At 49.3% G+C, this 13,493-nt stretch overlaps 1 protein-coding gene across 1 annotated transcript in view; it reads left to right on the top strand.

The window, feature by feature from the left end:
* Positions 1 to 9,610, top strand: part of TRIT1 (tRNA isopentenyltransferase 1) — a 28,081-nt gene extending 18,471 nt beyond the window's left edge. Inside the window, exons 6-11 of the mRNA XM_056846984.1 lie at positions 229 to 340; positions 688 to 800; positions 1,875 to 1,952; positions 5,678 to 5,787; positions 8,091 to 8,208; positions 9,456 to 9,610. Of these exons, the coding sequence (XP_056702962.1) occupies positions 229 to 340; positions 688 to 800; positions 1,875 to 1,952; positions 5,678 to 5,787; positions 8,091 to 8,208; positions 9,456 to 9,610 (686 nt within the window). The remainder of the gene's footprint in view (positions 1 to 228; positions 341 to 687; positions 801 to 1,874; positions 1,953 to 5,677; positions 5,788 to 8,090; positions 8,209 to 9,455) is intronic.
* Positions 9,611 to 13,493: the final 3,883 nt, after the last annotated feature.

The following is a 13,493-nucleotide window of genomic DNA, read 5'->3' as shown; positions in this document are numbered from 1 at the left end:
GATTCCAGGCTGGAGAACCACAGGCCGGAGAAGGGACTGAAAGGAAAATTCAGAAGGCTGCTCTTCCTGTTCTTTTCAGCGTGAGGCCTGGCCTGCCCGGGGGCTGCAGAAGCATTAGGGGCCTGCCTCCTCCTGGCACAAGCATGGCAGTGTTTCCTGTTTTCTCCAAGTGCCCGTCTGCACCCTTCTGACCACCTCCTCAACCTTCCTCCTTCTGGCCTTTTGCAGTGCTGGAGGAGAGGCTCGACGCGCGTGTGGATGCCATGCTGGCGGCCGGGCTGCTGGAGGAACTGCGAGACTTCCACCGGCGATACAACCAAGAGAAGGTAGCAGAAAGCTGGTGAGTGGGACCTCCCTCCCTCCACCACAGGAGCAGGGCCAGAAGCAAAACGAGGACACCACAGTCTGCCGCCCACCCCAAATCTTCCCTTCCAGCGTTGTCAGTCCAGTGGAGGGAGTTGGAGCAAGCAGCTGGGACCTGAAAACGTGGCTGTAGCGGGGGTGGCAGAGAGTGCCAAGCTGCTGCCTGCCAATGCGCCTTTTCCTTCTCTACTGAAAGACCGCTTCTTAAACATGCCCCGTGTTGAACCGAGCAGACGTGCCATGTGCCTGTGGCTCTGTGGATGGAGGTATGTTTGCACATCCACCGTTACTCTGACCTGCCTGCTTTGTCCTCTTCTTCTTCAGCCAGGATTATCAGCATGGTATATTCCAGTCCATTGGGTTCAAGGAATTTCACGAATTCCTGATCACAGAAGGCAAATGCCCAGCAGAGCAGGGTGAAGAGCTCTTAGACAAAGGTAAGAGCTGGCTTGGAGGCTGGTAAGGGTGGCGCTTGGCTTTTATTTATTAATTTGTTTATTTTTTGATAGAGGTCAGAATAAAAAGTCGGGAAAATCTCTTGAATGTCTTCTTCTTTGTTAGATAACTTATTATCTTTAAAAACTGCTAGTATCCTTCTTTTCTCTGTTTTTTCAGTGTATTTGCTAGGATTTTTCCTGGCTCGTTGGCCTGTTCAAAAAATTTATGACAGACAAATCTTAGGGTGTTTTTTTGTTGCATTTCTTCTGTTTCATCAGTTTGGCGTTTTAGATTGCTGATTTTGAGTAAGTCTCTTTTGTCCCCTGATTTTTGGTGGTCTTGTTCAAGTTGCCGCAGTTGCCCATGAAGGCTGTCCAGCAAAGCATTTTTATCTTTCTTGACTTTAGCGTTTGGCTTTTAAAGATTTGATAGCGAGAGAGGAAATGAGAGGGATTTGTAACCCCAAAATCCCCCAGAGCTTTCACAGATCGACAGGAGTCTTTGAGGGGATAAACTGCTGGCATAACAAGATTCTGGCATAACAAGAATCTGCACTGTAAATTCTGCTCCTGCAGCATCTTTGCTGAGGGTGCTTCTCAGCATGGTGTAGTGGTTAAGAGAGGTGGTTTGGAGCAGAGGAGTCTTATCTGGAGAACCAGGTTCGATTCTCCACTTCCTCCACATGAGCGGCAGAGGCTAATCTGGTGAACTGGATTTGTTTCCCCACTCCTACGCACGAAGCCAGCTGGGTGACCTTGGGCTAGTCATAGCTCTTTCAGCCCCACCTATCTCACAGGGTGTCTGTTGGGGGAAGGTGAAGGGAAGGAGATCTTAAGCCGGTTTGATTCTTCCTTAAGTGGTAGGGAAAGTCGGCATATAAAAACCAACTCTTCTTCTTCAGCACAAATCTCCTTCAAATATTTTCTCAGAACAAACTCTGGCATCTCCTTCAAGTAAACATCCCTCCTGACATGGGCCCAGGGCCTTTTCCTGCTTCGGTGCAGGTTTCATGCAATTCAAGATGTTCCCTGGGTTCAGTGCTAACATCTACTGTTTCCCCTCCCCCATTTCAGGAATTGAGGCCCTGAAGTTGGTGACCAAGCGATATGCCCGCAAACAGAACAAATGGGTCAAGAACCGCTTCTTAAGACGTAAGTCCTTCCCAGATTCTGCATCCCTTTGCCAGAGAGAGGAGTGGGCAAGCACCTTTCTCTCCCCTCTGCTTGCTGAAGAGGGCCATTCTCTTTGCTTGCTCCGCTTCCTCATCTCCTGTATTTTTTTCTCAACACACTTCAAGCTGGAGCACTCTGGGACACAGCTAGAATCTGCATTGTAAATTCTGCTCCTGCATCATCTTTGCTGAGGATACTTCTCCAGCACAAATCTCCTTCACATATTTTCTCCTCACTTATTGGAATGTGTGCTCTTAATAAAGATTGGCCCCTGACCTGGGTGGCCTAGGCTAGCCTGAGCTCATCTGATCTCAGCAGCTGGGCAGAGCCAGCCCTAGTCAGTACTTAGATGGGAGACCACCAAGGAAGTCCAGGGTCCCAAAGCAGATGCAGGCAATGGCAAGCCACCTCTCCTTATCTCTTTCCTTGAAAACCCCATAGAGTCGCCATAAGCCAACTGCACTTGGTAGCACGTTCGACCACCAATAAAAGTGCCTTTGAGCACATAAAGGTAAAGGCCTGAGTCATTCCTGACCCATGGGGTGATGTCACATCCCGATGTTTACGAGGCAGACTTTGTTTACGGGGTGGTTTGCCAGTGCCTTCCCCAGTCATCTACACTTTACCCCCCACAAGCTGGGTACTGATTTTACCGACCTTGAAAGGATGGAAGGCTGAGTCAACCTTGAGCCGGCTACCTGAAACTGACTTCCGTTGGGATCGAACTCAGGTTGTGAGCAGAGCTTGGACTGCGGTACTGCAGCTTACCACTCTGCACCATGAGGCTCTTTTTGAGCACATGCAGAATGCTTTCCCCTCCCTTACTGAGTAACAGCCACCATCCTGGGCAGAGGGTGTGTGGCGTCCAGAGAGGTTTGGGCCTCCAAGTCTAACCATGAGTCTGTGATCTTGGAGCACTGTGGTGCTCAGCTCTCCAGTTCCCTTCCTGGGCCGGGCAACTGACTGCCTCTCAATCCAGGAGACCAGAAAGCGCTTTGCGCATTCTCTGATTCTGCAGGAGAAGGTGCAGGGTGTGGCACTAGAACAGTGGTTCCCAAAGTGGGCAGTATCACCCCCTGGGGAGCAGTGAGATTACCTAGGGGGGCACTAAAAGGCAAGGGGGCAGCAGGAGGACGCTAGAGGTGGGGCCCTTCAACTGTGTTGTTCACTAATTTACAATAGATCAAGCTATGGCACCTTGCTGGCAAATTTGGTGGAAACTATCAGAATTTTCCCCCCAGACTTTGAAGAGTTGGTACCACTGGATCAGATTCATCAGTTTTGTTGAATAAATTTCAACTAAAAAGTTTTAATTTGATTTGAATAGATGTGCAATCAGTTGTTATTGTGTTTTGAAATTTTATTGTTATTATCTTCTTTAGCGCGTTATGCAAACCCCTATTTTGAATAATGCTTTTTATAGGGTAGGGTAGGGGTCCCTGGGGTTGACTTGTAGAACCAAGGGGGTGGTGGCCCAAAAGGTTTGGCAACCACTGCACTAGAACGCAGGATTCGGCGTTGCCCAGGACATTGCTGTGTTTTAGCGCAGAGGCTGCCCAACCCTGAATAAAGGATCTCCTTGGCCCACTGAGCCCAATTCCTGCTCTCATGTAAACCAGACAGTTCTCCCCCCCTCCCCCCAATGGCTCTTGCCTTTTCCCCAAGCCAGAGCGAAAGGCCCAGCTGACAGCTGCCCTTCCAGATCCGATCGGCTCTCCCTTGGCTCGCCGCGTTGGCTCTGGCTGGGAGCCAGCAGGACTTCCCTGGCTTACTCCAGTCTTGGAGCGGAGCCAGGGCCGGCAGCTGGAGCCCAGCACTTGCTGAAAGGTTCCTGGTAGGGTCAGGAGAAGGGCGGGGAAAGCTGTGCAGAAACTTGAGGAGGGAAGAGAGATGGGTTTTTTTTTTTTTTTTGAAGGATCGGAGAGTCTTTTCGCAGGCCAGCTGTATGGCACCTTTTGCCGAGCAGCCGACAGGTGTGCCTCGGGTTGGGTTTTTGTGGTCTTGGTAATAATGGGCATCACCTGCTCAGTGGTTGGCACCCAGCTCCTCTCAGGAGGCCTTTTGTCCCAACTGCTGTTGAACCTGGGCCAGGCAGCTGGCAGGTGAGGGCAGCGCTTGGCGCAGGGTAGCTGGAGGGAAATGCAAAGGAGCTGCCGGCTGGCTGGGGCCTGGTGAGACTGGGTATTTTGGCTCTTGTGGACGTGACCTGTGAGCCAGTGTGGCATACTGGTTAAGAGCAGTGGACTCCAATCTAGAGAACTGGGTTTGATTCCCCTCTCCTCCACATGAGCAGCGGACTCTAATCTGGAGAGCTGGGTTTGTTTCCCTGCTGCTCCACATGAAGCCAGCTGGGTGACCTTGGGCTAGTCACAGTTTGCTCTGAACTCTCTCAGCCCCGCCTACCTCACAAGGTGTCTGTTGTGGGGAGAGGAAGGGAAGGCGATTGTAAGCTGCTTTGACACTCCTTTAAAAAGGTAGAGAAAATCGGGGTATAAAAACCAATTATTCTTCTTTCACTTCCAGCATAGCCTTTGGCAAGCTGATTCCAGTCCTTGCTTTGGGAAAGATGGGGTTTAAACACTATCCAAGTGTCCAGATCTCAGTTTCTAGATCAGCACACCATCCTGTGCATCATTTTAAACATGTGCAATTCTGAGGTGGTCCTCATGTGGGGGGAATGACCCCCCCTCCCTTGCAAGGAGGCTTTGCGGTTCTCTGGCCCCTCCCTGCGTTGAGATCTCCACTCACCCAAGTTAGCAAAGCTGCTATTGTTCATTTGTCCAAGGCTGAGTGTGCCCTGATGAGGATGGCCCAAGCTTGCCCAATCTAGCTGATCTCAGAAGCTAAGCAGAGTCGGCCCTGGTTAGTACTTGGATGGGAGACCAGCAAGGAAATCCAGGGTTGCTACAGAGAGGCAGGCAATGGCAAGCCACCTCTGCTCGTCTCTGGCCTTGAAAATCCCATGGGGGCATCATACGTTGGAAGCAACTTGAGGCCACTTTGCACACACACCCCAGGCTGAGGGGGGGGGGCAGGCAACCACCTCTGCTTCCCCCTCCCCAGGACTCTTCATTCTGGCAGCCCCCTGCTTTGCAAAAAACAAAAGGGGGAAGGAAAGACCCAACCTAAAACCTACCCAAAGGTAGGGTGGAAAAAGACTCAGTTATGTATAGAACTATATTTATTTTAAGGCGCTGATAACTGTATTCAAACATTTAAAATTATATTAAAAGAAAGCACAAATGGCAACTAATACAGGCTGATAAACTAAAACCACAATCCAGATTCGTTTCGGCCCTCTGGCGTACATCAGTGGTCTAATAACACTATTTATAATGCACTCCAATATATCAGTATATCAGTATTATAGCAAAATAATAACAACCCAGGTATGTATGTAGGGATGTATTCCAATTTGTTCCCAATATAGTCTGTAAAATTTACAAAATTAAAGAGCCCACTACCGTGGAATACTTTCTGCTTGTCTTTTCTGGGCTGTGTTAGCCTTCCGTACAAGGTGCGCATACCAGTATCAACCAGATAAAACGGCCCCTTCTTCGCTTCTCGAAAATTTTCATAAGTTGAATTGAGTCTCAGAAGAATAGATTGTCTCGGAAAGACTCCTAATATCTGCTGTGCTTCCTCCAGGGAGGGATGCAGACTTGGGCTCCGTCCAACCCCCAATTTTTTCCTTCTCTGTCCAGGACCCGGACCCAACGCTCCCCTCGTGTATGGCTTGGAAGTCTCCGACCTCTCTCAGTGGGAGGAGAAAGTGCTGGAACCGGCCGTCCAGATTGTGGACAGCTTTCTCCAGGTAACAAAGAGGTGGCTGGATTTGAACCTGCGAAGGCAGGGGGGAAAGGGGGGGTGGCATTTTCCAGGCCGACACATGACTGTGAGTGTTTGGAACTCACAGCTGGGACATTTGGGAAGCTGATGGGAATAAAAGAGCAGCTTTAGGGAGCTGGGGAAGAATCAGCTGTCAGGAATAGTTTGAGGCACAGAGAGCTGTGTGCCTCCTACAAGAACAGAATACTGTGAGGTCTGAAGGGGTGTATAGGGCCGGAGGTCCTTAAAGCAGGGGCAGATGGGAGCTTTGCCTCAGAACTGTCAGGGTGGGGATACAGAGATGGGCTAGATCAGTTCTGTGGGGAGAGGTTGTCATCTGGGAAACTGTTGAGTGGAGCAACATTCAGGATCAGCAGGTGATGACACCTGGTGACCAACAAAGATTATGGAGTGTGTGCTAGTGCATATCTGAGGATTCAACAAGTCTCTGCTTACAGAGATGCTTAGGCACGCTCCACTAATGGAGAGCCAGATTCGAGTGCAGGAGTACCTTAAAAACCAACCAGATTTCCAAGGTATAAGCTTTCAAGAGTCAAAGCTCCCTTCATCCAGTACAAGTCTCAAGAGAGCTTTGACTCTTGAAAACTTATACTTTGGAAATCTGGTTGGTCTTTAAGGTGCCAGTAGACTCGAATCTTTTGTACTGCAGACCAACGTGGCTACCCACCTGACACCTTCACCACCAGTGGATCCCCACAACTAGCATTTATTTATTTATTTAAGCATGTCGATGCTGCTGTTCTCCTGAGGGGCCCAAACAGCTTACAGAAGTTTCCAAACTAAACAGTGTAATGTAAATAATGGAACAGCTACCGAACACATGCATTCTGGGAGGTCTCTGCTTCACCAGGCTAGCTTATCAGCAGTGCCAACCCCCTCCCCCTCCTGCAAGCAACAGTCTGTTTGTTTTGGGGCCTTCCTCAGGTATTCTGGAAGCCCATTCCATAGATAAGGAGCAGACATCGAGAAAGTCCACACAGAAACCCTTCTCCCTGAATTGAAGAGAACTGATCTGATGGTTGCAGCTGCCTTAGGGGCATACAGGGGTGGAGGCAGTCCCACAGACATGAGGTTCATGAAGGGTTTTTAAACACCTTAAGTTGGGTACGGAAGGAAATCAGCAGCCAATGTAAAGATCTTAAATGTGGGCTATTTTGTTTATAATTCTTAATACCCCTCAACATTGTAGCGGCATTAGTTGTAGCTTTTGTGTTGTCTTCAAGGGCATCCCCGTGAAGACTGTATTACAGTAGTCCTGTCTCGAGTTTACCATAGCATGGATTTTCATGGCTAGGTTTGTCTGAGTCTGAAAAAAAGGCAGTTTTGCCACCCAGTTTGTCTCCTTTTCCAGCAGAAGGGCTGGATCCATCAGAACTCCCAAGTGCTTAACTGAGCCTGTTAGTGATAAAGCCGCTTAACTCCCTCCAGAATCTCAGCCTTTCCAGCCAGCATCATCTCCGTCTTATCAGGATTCAGCTTTAGCACGTGCTTCCTCAGCCCCTTGATCACAGCATCCAGACACTGTCCTGACACAGAGATGGCCTTGTTCAGTGTGACTCATGGCTGAGCATCATCATTGTGCTTGCTGGACCGGAGGCACTGCTGGTAGGCCAACTTGAGCTTTAGTAGAAATTCCACACCAGAAAGAGGGATCCAGAGAAAGGGAGAGGTGAGGAGTACCAAACATAAGAACATAAGAAAAGCCATGCTGGATCAGACCAAGGCCCATCAAGTCCAGCAGTCTGTTCACCCAGTGGCCAACCAGGTGCCTCTAGGAAGCCCACCAACAAGACAACTGCAGCAGCAGCAGCATCCTGCCTCTGTTCCACATAACCTAATATATTCAGCATGCTCCTCTGATCCTGGAGAGAATAGATATGCATTGTGACTAGTATCCATTTTAACTAGTAGCCATGGATAGCCCTCTCCTCTAAGAACATGTCCACTCCCTTCTTAAAGCCTCCCAAGTTGGCAGCCATCACCACATCCTGGGTCAGGGAGTTCCACAGTTTAACTATGCGTTGTGTGAAGAAATACTTCCTTTTATCTGTTTTGAATCTCTCACCCTCCAGCTTCAGCAGGTGACCCCATGTTCTGGTATTATGAGAGAGGGAGAAACGCTTCTCCCTGTCCAATCTCTCCAATCCATACATAATTTTATAGGCCTCTATCATGTCTCCCCTCAGCCACCTTCTTTCCAAGCTGAACAGCCCTAAGCCCTACCAAAGCAAGATAGTATGAAGTTGCCTGTTTTTGCTCCTTCCCAAGGGGCAGCAGCCTCCAGTAGAGCCCATCAGGATGGAGCCGGACTCCGGAGAGAACAAGCGGAGAGGCCATGAGTGTGTGGTATGCAACAGAGTCATCATTGGGGACCGAGAATGGCAAGGTGAGGTTGCGGTTGGGGAGAGTGAAAAAGGCATTTTTAAACAGGCTGTTCAAAGCAGAGGGGAGGGGGCAGTGAAGCCGACTGTGCCCAGGTCTCGCAAACAAAGCCATCACTCAAGTTGGTGCCATGTGGTTATTGTTAGCAACTGGAATGTAGAAGCAGCCCCTGGGCAGGGTCAGAAGCAAGCCCAGCCATAAGCAGCCACGTGTTGTTGGTGTAGTGGTTTGGAGTGGCAGACTCTGATCTGGAGAACCGGGTTTGATTCCCCACTCCTCCACATGAGCAGCAGACCCTAATCTGGTGAACCAGGTTGTTGTCCCCACTCTTGTACGTGAAGCCAGCTGGGTGACCTTGGGCTAGTCACAGCTCTCTTAGAGCTCTCTCAGCCCCACCTGCCTCACAGGGTGTCTGTTGTGAGGAGGGGAAGGGAAGGTGATTGTAAGCCAGTCTGATTCTTCCTTAAGTGGGAGAGAAAGTCATCGTATAAAAACCAACTCTTCTTATTCATCCTTTCCTGTTCTACTTCTCCGCCTTCCCGCATGATGTAGCAGCAAAAGCTCTCCCCTCCCTGGCCAAAGGAGCCAGGAGACGTGTTCAGTTACTGCAGGCCCTGCTTGCTCTCTTACTCAACATAGTCAGTCTTCAAGAGTCTTAAGAGTTTGGGGGGCAAATGGCTGGGGAGGCAGCTACTGGCTGCTTAGAACAGCTGGCCACTGACCAGATACTGGCAGTTCTGGCTTGGCCTTTCTTGCAGACTCTGTAGAAAACACTCCCATGATCTAGCAAAGGGAGAGCTTGATCTGGAAGATTTGCTCTTTGTTTTCCCTCCGACCCCAAAAAGCTTTGGTTTGAAAGTAACATTGTAAAATGAGCTTCTGAATGGGATTTGGGCCTGGTTTACTAATGCGGCATAGTGTGGTGTTCAAGCTTAGGCCAGGACACAATGCTGACTTTCCTTTGCTGGGTAGTGCCTAAGATATCTACACAGTCAGAACTTCGAATAAATGGAAGTGCTGTTCTGAATGCACGGAGAATTTAATTGCACAGATGATTTGCACCGCTTGGAAGTTCAGAGAGCAGTGTTTTCATCATCCTATTCTTTGTTTTCCCTTAAAGCTTCAGCTTCTACTCAAGTGTATGCCATGTGTTTGTTTGTTTGTTACACATTAGTTTTTAAAAGGTGTTATTTATTCAGTTATTTCTGAATCAGTCTCTTGAATGGTTTTACGTGTTATCTGTGTCGGCAGCTCACCTAAAATCCAAGTCCCACCTTTTCCATCTGAGGAAGTCACGAAAGTTGCACTCAGATCCCCATTCAGCAAAGTGCCGGAGCAGCGACACAGAGGCTACCAGAACATGCACAGAAGCATCGGCGGAGAACTTGGAAACCTGCAGAACGTAGCCAAATCATTGGTGGGAGCTCTGGGACCAAGTGGATATCCTCGAAAGCCATATTTGGACAGGTTTCCACCTTTGCCATGCAAAACTAACCGAGCCAGGGAGGAAGAACCCACCTTTCTGGGACCCCTAGCCTAAAAGCAGCAAGATGTTTTGTCTCCAGCCCGGAATTGTCTGCAAAGAACCAAGCTAACGCTGGTTTGAACATGTTGGTGCCAGTTTACCTTCCTAACTTGCATTGTAAAGATCACCGATGGCTACATTTTTGCATTGCAAAGCCATTAACAGTGCCTTTGGACTCTGAGACCACTGTGTCTCTAAGGGCAAGGGGGTAGTCAAGACAACCCTCCTGGGACAGACACACGGAGATCACGGGAAGAAGGCGAACACCCACTCACCACAGTGATGTGGGGCATGAACTCTTTCCATTATTCTTCTGTTTTATAATCCTCTGTTTCTATCAGGTGGGCAAATGGTGGCCCAGGAGGGCAAATCCAGCCTGCAGAAGCTTTTCTTCTGGCCCTCAAGCTGCCCAGCAGCTTGTCAGGTCATCTATCCACCAGAAAACTGAAGCATTGGTTAGCAGGCCAAAAAATACTTAACAGTTCAAGGGCTGCTGAGAGTAGCAGTCTGGGCTACGTCTGCATCTCTGCCCGCTTTCAAGGGATCTGAGTTAGATGCCAGCTCATTGCTGGAAACAGAAAGAGCCAGCCTTCGACTTGGAGACCTTAGAAGTGGGGGGGACGACTCAAATATGGCTCTTGGGCTGAAATGTTTGCTCATCCCTGCCCTGATGTATCATTTCTTTGCCATTCTTGGATTGTTTTGTGTATCCCCGTGCGGTAAAACTGAGATACAACCACTGCAAAACTCAACTTCAGGTGTTGTTTGTATTTCAAATGGCTGTATCTTGGTTCAGGATGGGAGGAGGAGTTTGTGGGTGAAACAAGTGGCTTCAGAAGACTTACGGGGAGACGTCTTCTTGTTTGGTCACCATCCCTCATAAGAACATAATAAAGGCCATGCTGGATCAGACCAGGGTCCATCAAGTCCTGCAGTCTGTTCACACAGTGGCCAACCAGGTGCCTCTAGGAAGCCAGCAAACAAGACAACTGCAGCAGCATTGTTCTGCCTGTGTTCCACAGCACCTAATATAATAGGCATGCTCCTCTGATCCTGGAGAGAATAGGTATGCATCATGACTAGCATCCATTTTTACTCCACAAATTAATCACAGAAGCTCCCGTTTGTCTGGGGGCTTTGAGGGATCTCCTTGACAAACAGACCCTGTTACATGACTGGAGCGTCATATAGCCGGGGGTACCACTCCATCCCACCCCCAGTAACAGTGCCTGTGTCTCTTTGGCACCAGGTTTCTGTCTGTGAAGGAAGCGAGCCTTCCTCTTAGAGGTATCAGAGGGCTCTCAGCCTGCATCTGAGTTTAGTTCTGGACAGGCTGGTGAGCATCACTGGACCAGTCTGTATTTCGCTTAATAAAGGCCTTGCCATTCAAAACACACATGAAGCTTCTTTATACTGAATCAGATCATCAGTCCATCAATCTTGTCTACTCAGACTGGCAGCCACTGCCCAGTGTTTCTGGCAGAAGTCTTTCACATCACCTACTGCCAGATCCTTTAACTGGAGATGCCAGGGATTGAACCTGGGACCTTCTGCATGCCAAGCAAAGGCTTTTCCACTGAGCCACAGATCCTTCCCCTGACTTCTTGGGATTGTTCTTCCAAAGGGAACCTCTGCCTGTGATGAGATTCCTCCCTCGTAGGCTGCTGGTAGCTTTACGAGCTTGAAGCATTCCTGTGGTTGCCGGAAGAATGGTTTAATGGGGCTGAGGAAGGAGAAGCTGCCGCTCAAGATCAGGCACAGTTTCACGGGGGCATCTGCAAGGAAGGTGGAGCGGATAGAGCAGCAGGGTTGTGGGGCTGTCGCCGTTGCTGGGTCACTTCTTGGTGACCTCAAAGGTAAGCTGCATTATCCGACTTCAGTAGATGGGGCAGGCTCTCATGTTTTAGTACACATCTGGTAGAGGGGGGGTCCTCCGTCATCTTGGAGGAGCCATTGGCCGTGAACTTGTAGCCCTGGCCAAGTTTTGGACTCGGGTCCAGTTAGCCCCACACCCTCTCATCTTGGGCAAGGTGCCCATGAGAAGTAAAATACCTCTGAGTACGTACAAAATGTTTCTCCCTTGCCCCTGAACAAACAGCAGTCCATTCCACTCTTAGAATTTAGAAGCGTTTATATTATTTTATGTTAACTGAGGGGTAACCTGCCAGCTCTCTCCAGCAACATGAGTGACATTTAGGCGTCATCTGTAGTTCTGTAGTTTTTAAGTTTTAACTGGGATTTTATTGTTTTAAATTTAATTTTTTTGGTTAATTTTTATCATTGATTATATTGATGTATTTTATATTATGTTACCCACTCTGAGCCTGGCTTCAGCCGGGAAGGGCGGGTTATAAACAGCATAAATAAATAAATAAGCAGGCTCTTTGCCCTAGGCTGCAACCCTCCTTAAACATTAAGCCCCACCCACAATTCTCCCAATATTCTTGTAGGTTTTAAAATTTGGGCTGATATTCCTTTATACTTCCTCACCCCTGAGTTTATTTTCATAGGGCTGCCTGACAGGCAAAACTTTCCCTGATTTGTTCAATGCTGTAGTGTGCTGCTAGGAAGGCGGGAGGTGTGGCCAGACCGGAAGTATTGCCCTGTACTTTTTAAGTGGGGGGCCAGCAGCGAAGCCCCTCCACCCCATTGAGTGCCAGCATGGCCTAGTGATTAGACTGCTGGACTGGAAGGAGGGTGGGGTGAGGGGAGGGACTTCAGTGCCTTACAGTCCAATTGCCAAAGTGGTCATTTTCTCCAGGAAAACTGACCTCTGTTGCCTGGAGTTTAATTGTAATAGCGGGAGATCTCCAGCCACCACCTTGACGTTGGCAACCCTATGTTGTGTTGGTCTAGCTATTAGCCACAGGGATTTCACAAGGATCACAGTCAGCCTGGAAGGGTAAGCCCCTGTAGCTCAACATGGAGCATCCACGTTCAGAAGCAGTCTACCTTTGCTGGCTGGGCAGGACAAATTAACAGTCTCCACTGTGTGTAAGCTCTAGTCCTGCGGCCCCGTTAAACAGACTTCAGCAGACAACCAATCCACAAAAGCAGTTTTATTGGGTAGAATCGACAGGTTTCAGAAGCCATATTCAAAAGGACACTAGTAAGGGTCAAAGGCAAGGTACACAGCATGTATGGAAGAGCAAAAGGAGATAACTGGTTACCCAGGCAACCCCCCCCCCTCCAGGAGGCAGGAAGGAGTACTTGGCGATTCCCACAGTATGGGAATCTATGAAGACTAAACACGGGGCATAGACTGGCCTTGGACAGAATAGCACAACAGCACCTGGAAGCAGCACAATCGCACTACCGCATACCATCCTCATGGCCTGCTCCTGACACTGTGCCCCGCTCGCCTGGACTTGTTGGACTGCGCAGGAAACCCATTTTTCAGATTGCCGGTGCAAAGGCAGCCCTCCGGGGCCAGACCTAGCTACTTGTGAGCCTCCTGGGGACTTTGAGGGGACCGAGAGCTAGGCAAGGTGGATCTCTTCAGCCTGCCTGGCACAAAGAAGTTGGCGGGGCTCTGGTCCCTCTTCCCTGGAAAGGCACAGGGCGAACCTGCAGCCCCTCTGCCTTCCCTCAAAACATTCGTTGTGCATTCTCTCTTTTCATGCAGTTGTAAATTAGGAGCATATCTGGGGGGGGGGGGAGACTAGGAATGCCACTTAGCTCCATCTGGCCGTGGCTAATCCGCAGACAAACGCCAGCTTCCCATCTGTGCTCTTCAAGCGCCCCGCGCACTCACCCATCCACCA

Source organism: Euleptes europaea, chromosome 3, assembly GCF_029931775.1.
Source record: "Euleptes europaea isolate rEulEur1 chromosome 3, rEulEur1.hap1, whole genome shotgun sequence".
NCBI classification, from domain to species: Eukaryota; Metazoa; Chordata; class Lepidosauria; order Squamata; family Sphaerodactylidae; genus Euleptes; species Euleptes europaea.
Note: the sequence above shows the minus strand (reverse complement) of the source record. Positions and strands in the feature narration are given on the sequence as shown.